At 42.8% G+C, this 20,379-nt stretch overlaps 1 protein-coding gene across 1 annotated transcript; it reads right to left on the bottom strand.

Moving 5' to 3' along the window:
* Positions 1 to 8,958: 8,958 nt before the first annotated feature.
* LOC121064064 (cyclin-dependent kinase inhibitor 1-like) lies at positions 8,959 to 14,618 on the bottom strand. The gene is given in 4 exon segments (XM_040545256.1): positions 8,959 to 9,026; positions 13,127 to 13,383; positions 13,385 to 13,561; positions 14,560 to 14,618. Coding segments are annotated over 4 exon segments (561 nt in total).
* Between the last annotated feature and the right edge of the window lie 5,761 nt (positions 14,619 to 20,379).

The following is a 20,379-nucleotide window of genomic DNA, read 5'->3' as shown; positions in this document are numbered from 1 at the left end:
GACATGAAAGCCTCGCCTCGGCCCCGACGTGGGGGGGGGCCTGGGGTGGAGGCAGGACCCGTGAGCTGCAGCACTGGACATTTTTGGCTCTTGCTGAGCCATTGAAGCCTTTGGGAGGTGCCTGGCACCACCGGGAGAGGGCTCGTGGATGGGAATTGAATGCCAGCTCTGTGTTTGGAGGTGCTGTTTTATGTGTAGCAGCTCCCCACCACCACTCGTCTAATCTCTATTACATATCTACAGACAAAACAGCTACTTGGCATTGCATTGCGGATGTCTGCAACTTTTGCCAGGACGTTGAACAGAGGCCAGGAACTTGGGTGGAGACAGGAGCCAGAAGGTCATCTGGGGTTGCTGCTCTTTGTTAGAGCTAAATAACGTTGTGAATGTATTAAGCCCTTTTCCATGCACTGATTTTATTTTTTTTCAATGCCTTCAGTATGATTTTTTTTTTTTTTTCTGGGCTGGATTCATGTATAAATATGCAAAGCAGAACAGTCTGCTCATTTGCACTTAGCATGAAATCCTTATATTATTTTTTTTTTTTTTCAGGAAAATGAACTGAAATACTGTAACAGTCTGCTCCGTGAGAACAAGATCTTGGGTTCTTTGTCACTTCCTCTCTTTCAGACACTGATCAGATGCTCATCTTCACAAAACTATCCAACGATTTCATTATTGTTCCCTAAGAGGAGCAGTTTAAAAAAAAATAGAAAATGCTGGATGTGGGCTGAAGCAAATTGTGGCATCTGGAATTGCAAATCTGCTGCTGGATCCTGTAGTGCTGCTGAGCAGTAGTCCTCGTTGTGCTGCCAGAGTTGGCTGGGACTGAAAAATTACACGAGTGAGATCTTCATTTAATACAGCTGATGTTTTTATATGAGGTCAGTGGCTACATGGATGCATCTACCTGTAAATCGTGAAGTTTATGCGTACATTATTAAGCCTTTAGTGTGGATCTCCTTCATCAAACAGGCTGCTGATGAAAGGAACAGTCCAAGTGATGGTTCTTCTCTTGTTAAACTATAGCAAATACAGTTATGACTATAGTTATAATTATAGTTATAGACTTACATAGGGACAGTAAATAATGTGGCCTAAAGACAATCATGTTACAGTTTTCATTTTGACACCATGGCAAGTGCATGTCTCAGTGAACACATGGAGTTCAGGGATTCATGGCAAAATCTCTTCCTCATTTTTATTTTTATTTTTTATTTTTATTTTTATTTTTATTTTTATTTTTATTTTTTTGAATATTCTCATGACTAGGAACACACACTGGACATTGAAGTCTACTCATCCCTGGCTCCACTGCTTGGGGTGAGACAGTCGCGGGAGGAGTGTTGTTGGAGTTGACAGGGTGGCTCTTTGGTGCGAAGTCCCTCTTGCAGGAAGAGCTTCTCATCACTTTGCTAAACAAAAGGCAACGGGTGTGTTATGTGTCACCCAGCTGCTGCTCTGGTTCATTCCTGGAGTAGGATTGCTTTGTGTAGAGTAAAAACATACTTGTATGTAAGATGCAAATACCCATGCATCTCTATATATTTGTATACAGATATACAGATGCATGAACACAATAAAGAATAATCATAATAAAGAATTAATTAAATAATACATATATGTTTTTATACATATATGCTTTTCCCTGGAGTCTTGCCAAATGATAGGTATAGTAACATGAAATATTTGCATGGCTTTGTTTATCTAGACTGGCACTGTTTTCCAGAGATATTATCTAATTCTAGCATCTGAGAAAGTCTTAGAGTAAGATTTCATGGTAACCACAAATAACAAAGGGATGAAGATTGTTGAAAGGTAAGAAGGCTGATTTTGATTTGCAGCAGGCAAGCTAACAGTTCCCTGCAGTCTCTCAGTCCTGCATCCAAGCCTCTTTATGCTGCTTCACTGTTTGGTATGGCTTTTTTTTTTTTTTCTTTTAAAAGGACAAGACAAATTGTCTAGCCACAAGAATTCAAGCAATGCTTTTAATCTGAGCAAATAAATACGCTGTACTGCTTGGCTGCCTTTAAAGTCAAATATTGCAATATTTCAGCAAAAGGTGTATTGATAGAAGGGGAAGCTGTAGCTTAACATAGCTGTGCTGTAAAGCCTATTTAGCTCCACAGCACTTCATTTACAGCTCACAAGCCCCCCTTGCCATCAGAGACAGGGTGAGGGACACTGCTTCTTCCTCACCCTTTTGCAGTGGCATGGCCACCACAGCCCCCAGACCCTTCTTGGCCACAGCTGGACGAGCCAGTGTGGCTTGGCATGTCTGCTCCCCTTGGGCAGCCTCGCAAAAAGGTGCCTGCCACATCTGCTCTTGTTAAGTCTTTGTCTAGCTAATAACGGAGGTGGGTATTTTAATAACCTTCCTATGGTTTAAGAAAAGGATGATTTCACTGTACCTGTGCTACTTAGGGACCCAGTCCATCCCTGTGCCACAACAGTCCCATGAGAGCAATGGGGAGTAGCTGTACTTTTCCATTCATTCCTAGCTCCCCACTTCCCTTGACAGAGCAGAATATGTATCTTATGGTTCCTGACCACATAAAGAATCCAACATGTGGCTTGTAAGGTCAGAAAGGTTGGCGATTCCTGGGTATGAACACGTTATTAATGTGCATTTGGGAGTACTTTGTCTGTGAAAACAGACATGCACACAGATATACATACACGTATTGGAAAGAAGAGGGACACGTGGTCTCTATTAGTCCATGTAACCAAATGCAGGATGCAGATGATCCAAACCAATAATAACTGTAGTTTTCATATCACAGAGTTCTGAAGAGATTTCATTCATCACATACTTACTGGCATTGCTCCAGCTCCAGGGACATATCTGAGATATGGATTTAAAAATATCCACAATAAAGCCTTTCTGCTCAGTTTAATGTTATGATTTTGAAATGTAAAATTGCTTGACTCTAAAACCAGAAGCAAGTGCTATGCATCACCTGGATTTTATGAGTTTCCCTTTTCCAGTGGGATCATGAGAGTGTTCCTCCCCTTTCTTCAAGCCAAGGACCACCCAACTTTTTAGGAAAAAGAATCTCAGGCCAATTACATCACTGCTGCCACAATGGTTTCATTTACAGGAGCTAAACACCAGACACATCCATATATTCCTATTTTCTCCATTTTGTCTCCTTGCTGCTATGGTGTGAGAATACACATTGCTTTTTATTTTTGAAAATGCTAATAGTAGGTGGATGATCTTCTGAAGTTTCATGGACCACTAGAGGTCCCCAGACGGTGCCAAAAAACACACACAGCTCACTCCTCTCTCCTTGCGAGTTTATCTTGGCCCATCAGCACTGCAGGACAAACTACTGTCTTTGGTCTCTTGCCAGTGTAATTGCAAGTAAGAAATGTCACGTTTGTACAAAGTTGGGGAAAATATTTATTTAGCAGGTGCATATGTGTTGTTTTTATCTGCCGATGGCTGGAGCAGCTCAGCACTCTGGAATGTACGCTGTATTTATGGAGGGGATTAATGGGCAGAGTGAAGGTTATTATCCTATAAACACAGCTGATCACATGCATCTGCCACTTCTCAGTGCCTCCTTATAAGAGAAAGGATGGGTTGGGAAAAGATCATCTGAAAGAGGGGCCTAGCATGAGGCCTTTAAATCCATATTTAGTTACTGAGCTGTTTTTTTCAGAAGTGCTGCTCCTAAGTAACTCCTATAGTTCAGTAGGAGTCATTGTAATAAAAATCTGTGTGTATGCATGCCACATACCATAAATCACTTCATCTGCTATTGAAGTGCGGCCACTTCTGGGCAAAAACATGGCAGATGTTTAACACGTCATGTCACAGCAGCTCTCCATAGCAGATTTCAGTGGGACAGGAAGAATGCCATGAAGCTGCAAGAAGGATTTAGTTAGGCGAGACATAATTACCAAAGCTGGACTTTGTCCAGGACACTGGGGCAAACCCTCCTGCCTTTGCAAATTTGATTTTAACAACTTTAATTTTAAACACCTGATAGTCATATTTCTTGCCAAGGGAACAGACTGCTGAAAGAAAAAGAGGCAGCATTTCCTAAGTAAAAAAAAAAAATCTCGGAAAATGAAGAAAGAAAAAAAAGTGTTTCCTCCTATATGGTTTGCGACACCTCAGTGGGAAACCATGAAATACCCACTGCAGAAACACACCTTCTGGGCTGTAGGGCAGCCTAGATTATACTACCCCACAGCCTGTGCCAACATTTTGTGTGTAGAAGTGATGAACTGTAAAAAGTGGAACTGCACAGAGGGACCAGTGCAGGGAGTCCAGGTCAGAGCAATGCAGAAACAAAACATGAGGAACCTGCCTGCAAAGAAGACGAATAAATGTCTTTTGCTGTTAAGAGGTGTATATGCATTAGCTTTTATTGATGACATTGCAAATATCCACAGCCGACAACTGAATGTTTCAGCACACCAACTTGTTTATGTGGAATTAAATTGAATCTACAGCATTACAACAAAACAAACAAAGGAAAACTAATACTTGAGAGCGAGCAACTCATGTAACACAGACTCTCTGAATCTCCAGAGGAACTTTGCTGACCTAGGCCGCCCACTAGATTTGCCAAGAGAACAGAAAAAATCATCTCCCACAGCAGTTCACAAGCTTTGGAGTAAGTCAGTCCTGATCCTGCTACAGTGCAGGGGGATGGACTAGGTGATTTCCTAGGTTCCCTTCCTGCGAAACATTTCTGTGACATTAAGGCCCATCTCCAGAGCCTATTAACATGGATCCAAAAGACAACAGTGGAATAATAAAGCATCTAATGCAGCAAATTCTCCAGGAAACCAATGCTATCCTACAAAAGGATACCTACCAACAGTTTGCAACGGAGTTGCTTTAAGTAGAAGAAAGCTGTACTTGCATCATCCTGAAGAAGATTGAAAGCATGCAGAAGATCTCTTTTCCTGGCTACCTTGCCCAAGTGAAACAACCTTCTCCTGCTGAAAGGAATCTAATGAAATGATCCATATATGAGAGATTATTTCTGTGTTTGTACAAAACAGAAAACAAGTGTAAGGGCTGTTCTGGGACTTGCTCTGTCCCATTTTCAGCCAAGGTTGTGTTGTACCTGGGACACGTTTATTTCATCCGGAAAAAAATCTGAACTATGTATTTCTCAAATGTATATAGAATCACAGAATCACTGAATAGTTTGGGTTGGAAGGGACCTTAAAGATCACCCAGTTCCAACCCCTCTGCCATGGGCAGGGACACCTCCCACCAGACCAGGTTGCTCCAAGCCCCATCCAGCCTGGCCTTGAACACCTCCAGGGATGGGGCATCCACAGCTTCTCTGGGCAGCCTGTGCCAGTGCCTCACCACCCTCTGAGTGAAGAATTTCCTCCTAAATATGCCGGTCACACCACAGAATCAGCTAGGTTGTGGCTGTTGAGTACTATATGGCCCTGAGTCACGCATGCAGTTCATATTGGTAAGACAGGAAGGAGGGGGCTCAGGTAGACGTGCTTGTACCCCTTTATCAGTATGTGGAGTTTACAATGTGTCACGGATTCCTGATGCGGTCTGCCTTCTGCTGTGCAGTCCTTAGGCAGCTGCATAAGACCTTAAAACAGTGCTGCTACCATTTCCTTAATGCCCTGATTCTTTGATTTCTGAGTGCATCCCTATGCCTCTCATTATGAGAGAGCACTGCTTTAGGATTTGATAGATAGCCATACACCCATACAGCCAGTCCAACCCTAAGGTCAGCAAAGAAGCCCTGACCAGCTTTGGTGGTCAGAATTAGAGTTGGTATGTTCAATGCCTTGTTTATGCCACAGTGAAGCAGACTAAAGCTTCAGTGTGCTGCCTTTTCAATCAGGCCTGCTGCCTCATTTAAAGAATGGGAATGTGCTAGACCCACATAAAATAAAAATAAAAATACTCTTATTACACCTACATACTAATGTATCCCACTGTATATAGTGTTTAATGAGAAAGTATAATTTACAAGATGAACAAAAGAATGAATTATTCCATGTTTCACTGTTTCTTTGTCAGCATGTTAATGAAATAAAGATAGACATGCTTTATCTACACTATTCATGAAGCTCAGACTCTAATCAGAGGTTTGTTGTTATTTTTGGCTGTCATACACACACAAAAAAAAGCAGAAACCATTTTTAAAAATCTTTTAAACCTCCGCATGTAGAAAGGAGGCAATGGCTTCATATAGTTAGCTGCTTGTCAGTTTAAAGTAACTAAAAGAACCAGTGCAAAACATCTCAGCCTCATTTTCCTCTGGCGGAAACCAAGGCGTTTCCACCATGGATTAGTGGAACTATAATAGTGTACACCAGGGGGGATTAGGCCCTGTGGTGCAAATGTAAGAATTTCCAATTGCAAACACTGGTATGGAAACATTTCCCCCATCTCTCTCTGTTGTGTTACTGTCCACTTCTAATATTCTGTCATTTCAAAGGATATTAACATATGTATTCAGCAAGCAGAAAGACATCAACTTGTCTCCCTGGCAAAAAACTCTTTTCTACCCAAGCACTGAATTCACAGTTACAGCTAACTGAGATGCTATAAACACAGACAGGCTTCATTTTCAAACAGGGTCTCTACCTTTGAGTCCAAATATATTGACATTCCACTCAAGGGCCAATATCTGCTCATTATCCAAAAAATGTGTTGCCGATAACTTCAACAACTGTTTTACGAATTCCTAGGACATTACGGGTCCTGGTCCTGGTCCTTTTGTTGCAGATATTTCCCCTTAAATGTACACTTTAGCAGTGAGCTATTATGGAATTGATGGGAAAAAAAAGATTCTTTCTTGTTTCTCTGGGACAGCAGTGCATCAACAGTCATTATTTAATAAAGAGATGTATCCTTTTTCCCATTGGAAGAAAAGGACCCCGCTTACTTCACAATGACCTTGTGCATGGCAGACTTAGAAGCTTTCATGCACAGCGCATGTCAACCTGGTCAGAAGTAATTCTGCAGATAACCTTGCTACAAAACAAAAAGGTGCACAGTGTCATCAGTCTGATTTAAAATCACAAACACATGGAGAAAGAGTTGTGCAATTTTTCTGAATTAGAGAAAATCATCACACTTAAAAAATATAGCTTAGCCTGTTCTAATCACAAGCAAAGTTTAAAAATAAAAACAAACATACAAAAAGCTCAATCACATGCCTTTATGCTACCTCTCAGTGTGGTGAGAAGCTTGTAATAGAATGGCCTGGCCAAAAAACACACCAAATGCACTACTAGCAGCAGTTGCCAGGTTGACCCTTACCCTGCTTCACTTGGGTAAAGCTCCCTTTGATACCAACCAGAGCAAGTTTTGTTCCTCACTACATCAAAAATTCAAGAAAGAAAATCTCATCTTGTGACTCTCTTGCATGCAGCTGGAAACTGGCTCTGACCACAATTTGCCGAGGATCTTTATTGCAGCATATGGAAACAAACCAAAATCACTGTTTTCTGCCATTTAGGGACAAATCAACTATTATTTATGTCTAATCACTGTAGCTCTTAACGGGAAAAAAAGAAACACACTAAACCATCCTGATGTTGCATGTAATGCAGAGCGTATTACTTGCTTACTCCATTTCTTGTGTGCACACCTGACACGCACGCACGTGCATGTTAATTTTTACTACCCAAGAGAAACTTTGGTTTGTTTAGATTCGAGATGAAAAATAGTGTTCCATCATCACATGACATTCTAAAAAAGCTGACATTTACAGAGCTCTTTCCAAATGTGTTCATTAAACACTGCATGCATCTTACAGCCATATGCAGCAGTATAATTTACAGTGTATATTTTATAGGTTTCTTTTTCTGTTTTACCCACTGATTATTATGTGTTGTAAAACCTCAATTATCCAAACTAGTCAGGGAAATGAAAAAGGGAAATAAAAAGTAGGTGATGGAAAAGTCTATGTTAACAAATGCCATAGAAAAAGTGGTCCATGCAACATCAGGAGGAAGAGAAATTTCAGTGTTATTAATGCCCTTTCCCTCCTTACAAAAACATTATTAGTATGAAGAAAAAGCACCAAGTGGTAACTAAACAGTCTCCCCCATTTGTAGCATGTTCTTACAAGCAGCAGGCATTTCAAAACACTGTGGACAAATGCACTGCAAATTTTATCTTCATTTTCCCTGTGCAAACTCATAGACCTTGATGGTATAGCACAGATGAAAATAACAGATGAATTTTTGACCAGATGATAACAGGAAAGACTTTAAAGATAAAAGAGTATTTCTGGAAATTTCTACCCATAACAAGTTGAACTACCTCATTCAGTTCTTCCATGGTGGGCAGAATTACAGGACTAAAATGTCTGCTGATATAAATGGAAACTTTCCCAAGTAATTTCAGCTTTCTCCATTTACATCCCAGAAATATATACATACTTTTGGCACCCAAGTGATCTTACTTATACTCCAAACAGTTGCAAGCACAAAATTCTGTACCTGAAAAAAATCACAGATGCAGCTACGAATTATTTTTAGTGTGTCAGACCAGTAAAGTTGAGATGGTGAAATTTGGTAAATCATTCCTGCTTAAAGGAAAAAAGAGGATATGCAAAGACATAACAATATAAAAAGCCCAAATTGTACAGTGACATTTCTAAGCACAGTATTAAATGTGCACACTTGTTTTAAGTGTCCACCACTTTCTCATATTCAGTGATTTTTACTGCATGTTAAACTGCTAGCCTTCGCCAAATTCTGTCGTCCAAAATTGCTAACCAGTGTTTTTTAAGGCTAGTAATTTCTTATCAGTGATTCCAGTTGATTTGTCCTGACTCCATTACAAGTTTTTTGTGTTTGTGACTCTTCATTGCTGCTATCATGAATACACATCTCCATGTGATGTTCTGAAGTGTCCACTGCCTGCACAGTTTTTGAATGCTGAGGAAACCCAGCAGATGTTTCTAACCTCTCTGGTGCAGGACAATCCTGTGCTTGCTTTCAAAAAGTTGGCTTCTTTGCAGCAGCTTGTTTATTCGTCTTGATTTGCTTCTTTGCTGAGTAGTAATCTAGAGAAGAACACGTAAACAGACCGAATTACAACTGCAACAGCGATAAAGGCTGCTTCAAAGAAATCTCTCAAATCTTGTTTTCGTGTTAAAGAAGTCATTTAGACTCCTCTAAGGCTTGTGAATGAACAAAATTAATACCCTTAGTATGTTCCACATAAAGCTGTGTAATACCAAGCAAAACAAAGGAAATGTGCTGGCTTTTATCCAGTTAAGATCAAAAGACTTTCAACCCTATTACACAAGCCGAGCAATGTGACATTTCACTCCACCTTTTAGATCTACTATGGCAGTGCTTTTCAGTCAGAAAGAGTTATTTTTTTCACCTTAAAAATAACAAAAAATACTCTGTAAAATATCATCGAGAGAAACTATATTTATGGGGCACTTTATTTCTGCTGGTCAAATGGTCAAATGCAAGTTCAGGGAGGACTGCATAAAACCTTGCACTATCACTGAATCATAACTCATTCTTCACTTAGACAGTAAGTGCTGTAGCTTAAGAGAATACCCTTTACTTTTCCATACATTCATGTGGTTGAATCTTTGTTTCAGGTGTAAATGTAAGTCAACTTGAATTACAGAACTGCAATTACAAAAAAGGGTTTATATAAGAATTATCTCCCTGCCTCCCAATCTTGCACTGAAACATTCTTTTCAGGTAAATAGGGCAAAATGTACTGAAATAGAAGCTAGATGCTTATTTACGTTTAGAGTTAATGGGGTTTACTTTGTGTAAATCATTTGTATTCATACTAATGAAACTGTTCCAATTTAAACCAATTGAGGATGTGGGCTTCCTGATGTTTAAACTTGAGCTTTCTGTAGAGTCAAATTGGCAGCATAAATTCTTGTATTATTTTTGGTACTGAATATTATTGGCAGGAGGACTGGAATCCAACAGGCTTTCACAGCCAAGCTTGTGCAAGGGGATGCCTGCCGCCAGCTTCCTTAGGGATATATATGTCTGCATGGCACTGTGTGATGGAGTGCAGCAATACCTGAGCTAGCTCTGAGTTAAGCTTCTGGAGCAGGACTTGGTCTCAAGGAAAGTGTATTCTCCCAGGCAGGAGCACACACAGCTAATTCTGTAGAAGAGCAAGTCCCTCTATTGCTACAGCTCACTGCAGTCTCTCAGCATAGCAGCAGAGAAAAGGAGTAGCAGCAAGAAAAAAGCTTACACTGCAAAATGTAATCCTTATTACTCCTATTTAAAATACTTCTATACAGCTATCCTCCATTTTATTTTAGGAAAATAAATACATTAAGGTTAATGATTAGTAGATGAGAAAATTTAGAGAAGACTTAAATAATAATTATTCCCATTTCATCCTGTGAAGGATTTCAGCCAGAGCCCAGCTGCTCAGACACTCGCATGCCTCACAGCTGAGCCCAGTTTCAGAATTGATGGGGGCACTTAATAGCCAGGGAGATGCAGGTTCCCCAGAGCCATATTCAGAAAGTCTAGTCTCCACCTAAGACACTAAACAGAGTCTGTGGAAATTGGCTGGTTTGCCTGTGGGACTCTAAAGAGCACTTGCACTGGCATAAGTAATGTACTGAATAGGACTATGCTGCCTGCAGCCTGTCAGTCGGAAAACCTGGGCACAGGCACCTAGGAGGGAATGATTTCTGTTGTTTAAATATACTTACCTAAATGACTGCTTTCCTTTCCACCCCATTCTCTCCCATCTACCTTACAGAAAATAGAGTTTTTGAACTATCTGCTTCAGAAGCAAGGCCTCTAGTGAAAACACAGGATTGTTAACGATTTTCTCAACTTTGACCTTTAGCAAAGGAGACTTATGAATGTCTCCCAGAAGAGCCAAGGTCTAAGTGTATCAGGCTGAAACAGGCCAAAAGGTTTGGAAAAGAAGAAAAGTATAAAGTTGGCATGGTTCATCGACCCTGGTTAGTGAAGAGGAAAAAAAAAGGAGAAAAAGGAAAATGTGAAAAAGACTTAGTGCCTGTAGCTGAGCTGCTTTTTGAACTTGAGGCTCTCCCAGAAAACTGAACCTTGGTTCACACTGGGACCACGATGAAACGGAGAGAATGGAGATGAGGTAGTGTACATAAAAGGGGTGGGAGATAGAAGGGAAAACCTACTTTCACGCTGGTTAATTCTCTGCGTGTCTGAGGAGTCAAACACAGCAAGAAAACCTCTGCTCCTTCCACTCTAGAGGAGCCAACATCCACAAAACCCAATGGCTGTTTTTTAATATATTGATATTTATTTAATGGGCCACAGCTGTCTTTTATAGTCTAAATTAAACACACATTGTTGGATCTTAATGTAAAGTATTACAGTGTTCTTGTTGACCAAGGGAGAATGCAGATAGCTGTTTTCAGATCAAATCCCAGACCCCAATGCTAAACTAACCTTTCATTATGGGATGGCAGAAGTTGAGCAAATGGGCAGAAGCACAGGCTCGGACCATATCAGTAGGTATCGTTTTCCTGTAACACCATGTCTCAGTTTTGAATTAATTACTTCAGTCATGCCCAGAGGAAGGAGTTTGCTGCTGCTGGAGGGGAAATTCTAAGGCATCATTCAGCTGGCAATACAAAGAGCTGGCAATACATGGAGCTGGCTCTGTGTATGTGCCTCTGTATGTGCAGGAATGAGAGAGGAACCAGTCTCCAAGCTTCACCAAAAATGACAACTGTGAACGATTTTCCTGGCCCATCTCATAGACCCAGATTCCTTGGGGAGAAGGGTACTGTTGTTAGACTAAAGTGTTTTCTCTTATGAAAATATATGTGGGAAAGTGTTAAACTGTGCAGCGTGGTATTTTGGTTTCCACATCCCCTGTTGAAATGTTTCTTGCCTGGGGAAAACAAAACGGAAGAAAAATATCCCCTGGAAATATCTGCATAATTTACTCCCACACACCTAGTGAGAGATTTACAATTGAACAGCAGTTCCCTCAAACCACCACAACACTGTGCTCTGAATTACACTTCTGTACTCTTACCTGTAAATTATACTGTTAATTAGTTAATGGCTGTAAAGTGCTTTGGAGAAGAAAAGAGCACTCATTAGACATCATTGTTCTGTACTCTAGTGTACAACGTTCCACTCTTCATTAATCTTCAATCTCTTCCTGAACCTCTCTCCAGCAATTAAGTTTTATACCCTCAAATAGCAAATTATTCTATTGTCTGACTTACTGAGATCAACATCACTGTTCAGAAAGTTTTTCCTGAAATCTTAACTTCAATTATCTTCTAGGCAATTTCAAGCTGGTGTCTCAAGTGAAATTCTCAAATGAAAATCTTTGGTCTGCATCTTGAAAACCTCAGTGTTGGATAAACCAAAAGCCCAAAAAGGACAAGGGTAAATAATCTATGGGATTACATTTTTCAACAAGCTCAAATTCCTGTTGAGAACACGAGGGGTCAGATTTTCAGAAGAGCTCAGCATGCAGAATGCTGAGGACTTTTAAGAACCTAAAGCTCTTTTATGGGTGCTGAAACTCATTCCTTTGTACATCTGGCAGCAAGTCCTGGTTTAAAATTCTAAGCCCTTCTGCCACCTGGCCAAGTTTAAGATTGATATGCCCTTAAATATCCTGGATGCCTTCACAGGCTATAATATTAAATCTGAAATTAGCAGGAGAGCTGGCTGCTTTCTCCAGCTTTTGGTCTTTCTCCAGAAGGCCTGGCTGGGTGAATGGTGTTCCTTATTGCACTTGGGAAAGAGAGCACATGGCTAAACCTATAAGCAACCAAAAAATCCAAACCTCCCATCTGACGGGCAACCCTGTTTTCCTGTTGGGCTCCTACTTGAGAAATAACTCCACTGCTTTTCTCACACTGTCTGTCTAACCATTCTAACCATCCTCCCGCAAGAAGTCATTATCTTATTGCTCTGATGCTGACAAGACCCAAACAGATCTTTGAGGGCCTAGAGGGTGGTTGTGGCACAGCGCCTTTAAAAAACACAGCACATTCCCATTGATTTATAGTTTGTTTTCTTTCAGATGCTTTTTTGAAGGGCTGCACTTTCTTTAAGACCAGTTTATGGGCCTGCCAGAGAATTTCTAAACAGCTGCTGGAACTAGGTTTGATCACCTGAGCAATACCAAGGTCTCACACACCTGTTAAAGATGTCTGTCTTCTTTTCTTTCCTTCTGGGATCCTCTTGGCTCCTGTTTCCATGGAAGTTTTGGGTTTCTCTGTCAGTGCTATCTGTGCAAAGTGGTGACTGTTGTCTTCCGTGTCCAGTGGCCAGTACAAGTGCTGCAGTGGTCTCCGAGCCTCTCCCACCATGCAGCTGTAGAAAGCAGGCACCTTGTGGCCCTCCAGCCCTTCCCACTGCAGGAGCCCCTCCGCTAGCCTGTCCCGCAGGAAATTTCCACTTCTGCTGGGCCCCCTTGACACTGTTGTGGAGCATGTGCTGGAAGTCCTGCTGCAGCTGCTTGTGGTCTACGGGGCCAAAGAGGTTCCTCCAAGCATATGCTGTCTTCCCTGGCCTCCGCTCCATCTTTTCTCCTCTGTGCTGCTCTCTGGTGAGTATGTACAGCAGCGATTCCCTGCCAAGGACAGAAAGACCATCAGCCACACTTTGCATGTTCCATTTATAGATGCTGCGTGCTTTTTACAAGAGAATGTGGCAGTAACCTCCGATGCTTTATCTAAAGATACTAAAGAAATTATCTAAAGTTACTAAAGAAATTTATCCCAGTCTCCAGCCCAGAGTGAGAATTGCCGTCGACTTCTACAGGATGCATCTGTGGCAGCAGCTTTGACAGGGAACAGGTAAGTGTCAAATGCCTTCTTCACCTCTTTTGTGCCTCCTTTATACCAAGCGGGGAGGGGGGGGGGGGGGGGTTGGGGGGGATTGGGGGAGTGCCCCAAAGGGATAGAGTCACACAAGGAAGTGGAGAACACTCCTTGAGGCTGTGACTGTTATTTTCTTTTGTTATGCTCTGTTTACATTGCCTAACAGTGGGCAGTCTTGTTTTGGGGACTCAGACTGCTGTGAGTTGCTGCAGTAGGAATTGCAGCAAAAGAGAGCACAGGGGTGGCACTTAAGTCTAGCAAGAGTATTATCTTAAACAAGGGAAAGGGACTGAAAAGGAGGCATTCCAGGACAAAGAAGGGTGATGGAAATCAGAAAAACATAGAACGCATGCTTCTACAGCACTTTTACAGCAAAGGTGGTATTACTTTCCTAACTACTCCAACCATTTTTTTTTCAGTATCGATCAAGAAGGAAGCTAAAGATGATCAGAGCTATCACTTACTTTTTGCCTGACATTTTCATTCCCCTTTCCTCAAGTAATTGCCTGAGAAATGGTTTCAGTCACAGACACAAACTGGGTCTTGTTTCCTGTAATGGCAAATCCCATTCAAGCACCTGTGGGTGGACTTCCCACCAGGAAGGCCAGCATGGTGACAGAAGAGATGGGGTTTGCACCCTCCCCTGGCAGGTAAGGTGGGGACATAGCAAGACAGAGGACAGAAATCGTGCACTTTGTCGATTTCATAGGCCAGTAAGGGCATAAATATACCAAGCACATTCACCTACTAATTCCTGCTCAGATCTTTAATTTCTGGAAGAGCTTGAAGATAGATCTTAAAGGTCATTCAATTCTTTCTCTCTGCATCCACAGAACTCAGCCCCTCTTCCAAGCTGTGATGTGTAGCAGCAGACAGGCTAAAAAGGAACCTCAGAGAGACATTAGCAAACAGCCACATTTTGGATTTGTTGCACTACTGAGTTCTGAAGGGATTGAATTCTGAAGAATTTATCATCAAGCTAAGAGAGGTTAACCAGTAATTTGTCTACAGACCATGCAAATAGTCTAAACTGAAGCAGCAGAGCTCCTACAGAACCACAAGCTTTGGGCTTGGTCTCCAACATCCCAAAGAGTGCTTCAGCCGCAGCAGACACAAACCCAGATTTAATTTGTGTAACCACCCCTCCATATTATTTTTGCAGGGTTGTATCTAATCTAAGTGAACTCTGAGCATCCCCTGGCAGTCATGCCCAAGTGCTTACTCTGAGACCGTCACTTTGTGGCTACGGTATCAAGAGCTTGTCGGCAACAGGGCACTGCTAACACGTTATCTGGTTCTGCACACAGTCTGCAGCAGAAAACTTGGGCAGTGAGGGGATGTGGCCACCTCCTCCCAGGTGAAATTTGAGTGTCAGTTTTGCAATTGATAATGTAACCCAGCAGCAGAGCTCCAGAGGCAGAGAGGCTCCTGCATCCATTTGTGAACCTTATTCCTTGCCCTTGGTGGCTCTGAAACTGTGGCCTGCAAATGCATGGCCCACAGCTGCTGGAAATTAAAGCAGAGACTGCCAGGTCTAGGTTGCCCTTGTGGTGCATGTATTTATTTCCAAGTGTCGTGCACGGTCCTCTGGAGGCTGATGGCTCCCAAGTGCAAAGACAGGGACATGGGAGCTCTGGGATGGGAAGCAGAGAGGCGCTGCTCAGAGAGGCCCATCTGGGGCTCATCATTAGGGTTAACATGACCACGCTGCCTCCTGGGCTCCAGCCAGCTCCCGTCGGTGGTATCACACCATGCCATGTAGCTACCCCAACCCATTTGTGTGTGCCACCAGCACTCTGCCCCGTGGGGACACAGCTGACAGCTCTCCACCAGATGCTCCTTGCTCCTACCAGGTCCTAGCACTTTCCCAAGAAGCATCTGAGAGCACACCAACAAGAAAAATCCTCTAGGTAGTATCCAGAATCCCCAAACCTAACTCAAACTTTTCCTGGAGCTGTGTGCAGCCTTGCCCTCAGCCATGGGGATGCTCAGCGGTGCTGGTTGTCACTGCAGCTAACAATAATCACACTGCTGCTCTGTTGCTTTTTCATCTGGTGCCAAGCCCCCAGCAGCTTAATCTAAGCTCATTCAAAGGCAATCTATCAGCCTCAGAAAGGGATAGGCAGTGCTTTGAAAGAAACATGCACTAGGATTTGTATTAGGAATTGTCCTTTTGTAATAAGTGAATATGGAAGAAAGAAGGTATTAATCAAACATTTGTGGCCTTCACTACTTTTTTAAAATTTTAATAGCACATATGAATGAACCAGAAGAGAATCTGCCTTGCTCTGTTCCTGATTACAGGAACACGGAAAGAGCTGCTCCAGTGCAGGCTATGAACCCAGTGCCTTGTCTTTAAGGCTGTCTAATTCCAGGTGTTTCAAAAGAAGATAAAAAGCCTACAGAGAGGATAATTATAGACTAACCTTTCCCTACGGAAAGTTTCCTCCTAATGTTCTTAATTATGTCATGAATCATAAATGCTTATAACTCTTCTAAACTTACATCATACATATATACGGACTGTTGTCGTTTCCATTACTCATAGTCACATCCATGGTGAAACACTGGCTCGGCTGAAGTAAGCGCAAATTTACTGCCTCAGACCTGGGATGCTTTTTTGCAGAGCTCTTTCCAGGTCTCATTTCCAAAGCTGCACTGTCACTGCTCCCACGCACTGGTCTGAGCTGCAGGGGTGTGTTAAACACCTGTAAAACTAGACAGAAATGCTTACGAAGTGCAGAAACATTATTGCTAGGGTCTTCTCTTTCTTAATCCATGGTTTCTAAGAACAAGCGGCAAGCCCCATCCTGCCAGCCTTACATCTACCTGTACGAGCATTCCTACTAGTGCCAAGACACAGGACAAAAAGCTGAAGGACGGAGCTCTGCACTACCAGTGGCCATGCCTGTTTTTTCCCCAGATCTGGGCTAGCTTGAATGAGCTAGAAAAGAAATATAAACTTCCCCACTTGCTTCATGAGTCAAGCTTTTAGAACGTCAGTGGAATGGTGGGTTGTAGTTATGAATTTCCCATGCACGCATGATTTTAAATAAATAAATAAGAGATGACGCTATTGGAATGGATGCTGTAGATTTTTTGCCTTTGTTCTTTCAGTGAAAGCCTAGTCCCTACATGATTTGAACACCAAGTGAGCATCGCTAGCCATAAATGCTGTTTTCCATCACAGGTGCTTGTGTCCCTCCTCTCATCCATTTTTCAAACCTGTTGCTGGGAAAGGGCAGCCCTTCCCTGGGGGCGCAGGGGCAGCCCCCTTGCTGCTCTTGTGGCCACAACAAGGTGCCTTCCTTTGCCCTGAACACCACCTACCCCATTTTGGGCCCCCCTCTGCCAGGCGGAGCTCACTTACACTCATGCCCATGGCCCTGCAGCATGAGGCCCCGTGGCCACCCACAGTTGGCCCTGGCCTGCCTGGCTGCAGGGTGCCAAGCTGCCGTGGGATGCTGAGGGGTCGGGGGAGCTGGTGCTGCTCACCTGCACAGCACAGAAGGGTTCCTGGTGTTCAGAGGGAACCTCCTGTCTGCCAGTTTGTGCCCACTGCCTCTTGTCCCCTGGCACTGGCACTGCTGAAATGAGCCTGGCTCTGTGCTCCCAGCCCTCGATCACCTGTGTCACCCTGTGCCCTCGGGATGGCGCATGCAGGCTGGAGCCCTTGTGCCAGCCCCCATAACCCTGCCATGGTGGCCCCAGCTGTGAGGTGGTTTTGCTAAAGCAGCACGGACCAGGCTGGCTCGGCACAAGGGTGCTGGAAGAGGCCAGTCTGTGGCACGCCTGTTTATATATCATCACCATCAACAGCGTATTTTCCTGAGCTTTGGCAATACTTAGCATTTCTACAGAAGTAAAGTGTTTTCATGTTTGCATTTCCCAGTTGCTCCCAGAAGACGTGTGAGGCAGACTGAACAAGCCCTTTGAGGGAAGGTAGGCCTGTATTCCTTACTCTGTTTTCCAGGTCCTGATAACGGGGAGAAGCAGGAGGCGTTTTGTTAGCATTAGGGGAACTCTGTCTTTGGTGTTTACATTTCTGAATTTGAAAGGCCTGCTTGTTTTTATTCCTCTGGGTTTCTATACTGATGTTCGAGAGCTGGGAGAGAGGGAAGGACTGGAGAGAGGCTATGGTTTTCTGTAGTTTATTTACAAACCAGGCAGAAAAATAACACTGACAATCAGAAAGACGAGTCTGGGAAGCATCCCCCAGAACAGATGCCAGGACAACTCTGAGCTGTTCCCATCACAGCATCCCACAGGTCTAACCAGCCTCCACACCAGCCTCTGCACCAGCCTCCCATAGCATCCTTAGGAATCCTGACCCGCTGCCACGCGTGCCCTTTCTGCACACCCCGGCCCACCGGCCACGAGCCCAGCATGGGGAATGGCTGTGCGGGGACTCTGCGGTGGGAAGGTAACCATCGGGTGCCAACAGATGGCTGAAACCACACATTTCAGCCCCCACACCCATGGGCTTTTTGAGAAAGCCTCATGTTTTAAGAAAATTTTTCTTGAGATTGTTCCTTTGTCAAATCACAAGCTATGAAACCGTATGTTTCAGTGGCAACATCTATTTTTATTGTAGTCTAGGTAGCGTAATTTCCTTCTGAAGTAACAGAGCCATTTATGTTAGGGTTTTGTTTGTTTCACAGTGAATTGAAGTCTTTGGAGACAATTCCTTTTTTTATTTTTATTTTTATTTTTATTTTTTCTGGATTTCTAGTTGGGCAGGGGGAAGCTCAAATTAATAATATAGTTCGTGGTGTAACAGCATGTAATCACGTGCCTTATCTTAGGCACATGGATATATTTATGCCAAATGCTGTGAATCATCCTTTTAGCCATTTCAAGTCATGACCTGAGGTTTCATGAGATTATAGAGGCAATTCATATTTAAGCATCACCTCATCCTCAAGGTTCTGCTTTTGGTTTGCAGCGTTCTCCTTGCAGCAGAGATTGCTTTCCAAAGGATTATTCTCCAAGTTAGGTTTCCCAACCACTCTGAATTTCTGAGATCACTCGTCCTTTGATGTCTCTCAGTCTCAACTTGATCCCCAGATACTGCCTTACAATTTATCACTAGGAGGAGTAGACGGTGGGGTGACGTAAGGGCTTGCAGCAGAAAGAAGGCCATATGTATGTTCCTGTCTTTTCGTTATGCACTGGTCTCATCCTCCTTAGCCTTTGATCCATTGAGATCAGCACTTTAAGATGTGATGCTGCCTTTAAAGTTCTAGATGAGAAAAAGAAAAAAGTTTAAGGATGGCTGGAGCACCAGCATAGTACATCTTTACAAAAATATTTTTTTCTCATTTCTGGTTGTATAGAGTTTTGGAGCTTCCTGATTTGCTGCATGCCGATAAGACTTAAATTTAAAAAGAATACAGTTTTTGTATTCCTGAACAATATGTGATATCTAGAACCAAAAACTGAGGAAAAATGAAGGACAGTTGTAGGTTGGTGAGAAAGAATCATTAATGCAAGGCAAATATGACAAATGTGAAGAGTGACATTTACATTATTATGTCAGTTTTGGTCTCTGTGCAATGCTAAGAACTTGTGTTTTCTGTAACTTGTAGCCTTTATGAAGTGTGAGTGAACCAAAAGACAAATTGCTGCATGAGGCCAGAATTCTCTAATAGTGTGTGCCTTGAAAAATGTTACTGAGTAAGCTCCTATCTTCAATTAATTTTATAAGTGGAAAGATAAATGGAGAATGAAGAATCAGTGCTCCATTATCTGTTCACCTGTTCACTAGAGATTAATTTTCAGATAGGCTTAGGAATATATACTATAACATAAAACCAGACATAAACACAGGAAAAATTAAGGACTGGACTATCACCCACACTCCATTTATCCTCTTACACTGCATTTAAAATACCATCACAGAAACTAGGCCCTGTATGATTTAGAGGGCATAGGAAAACTCCAGATTTTTTTCTCCCCACTTTTTCCCCCAAAGCAGGTTTTCCATTAGTTTTTATGTCTGCAATGCTCCTTGCTTATTGAAACAATGCTACTTTTACTCTCCTAGTCCTCTTAAGTAAAAATATAGCTGGGAGGCTCTGCTTTGGGAAGGAGGGGGAGAGAGCCCTCTCTGCAGGGAGAAAAAAGAGGATGGTGACTGTGGGTGCTGGTTGTGAAAAGAAACAGTGGTATGGGTGGCTTCAACCTGGAAGGCAGTGACTCCTCCTCAGTACGTCAGGACTCCCACACTGCAGTTCTTGGTGCCTAGAGCTGCACAGGTGGGACAACTGTGTGCTTTGGCTGGGTTCAGGATTGCACGATGGAGGATGAGGAGGGCAGGGAGAGCAGGAGAAATAGAGAATGTATGGACTTCCTATAGAGAAGTGTGGTATCACTTAGCTGGTAGCTCTGTCAGATCTGCATCCCCACTCCTCCACCCTGCCAGTGTAGCACAGGCAGCTCAGGGGAACGGTGGTACCTGTGCCCATTCCCTCGTTGATGGATGGGAGCTGGAGAAGCACTGGGGTGGTCCATCTGCAAGAAGCTAGGGTCAATGCACTACCGTGCTACTGACCATCCAGGGCAGGTT

This window comes from Cygnus olor, chromosome 1, assembly GCF_009769625.2.
Source record: "Cygnus olor isolate bCygOlo1 chromosome 1, bCygOlo1.pri.v2, whole genome shotgun sequence".
NCBI classification, from domain to species: Eukaryota; Metazoa; Chordata; class Aves; order Anseriformes; family Anatidae; genus Cygnus; species Cygnus olor.
Note: the sequence above shows the minus strand (reverse complement) of the source record. Positions and strands in the feature narration are given on the sequence as shown.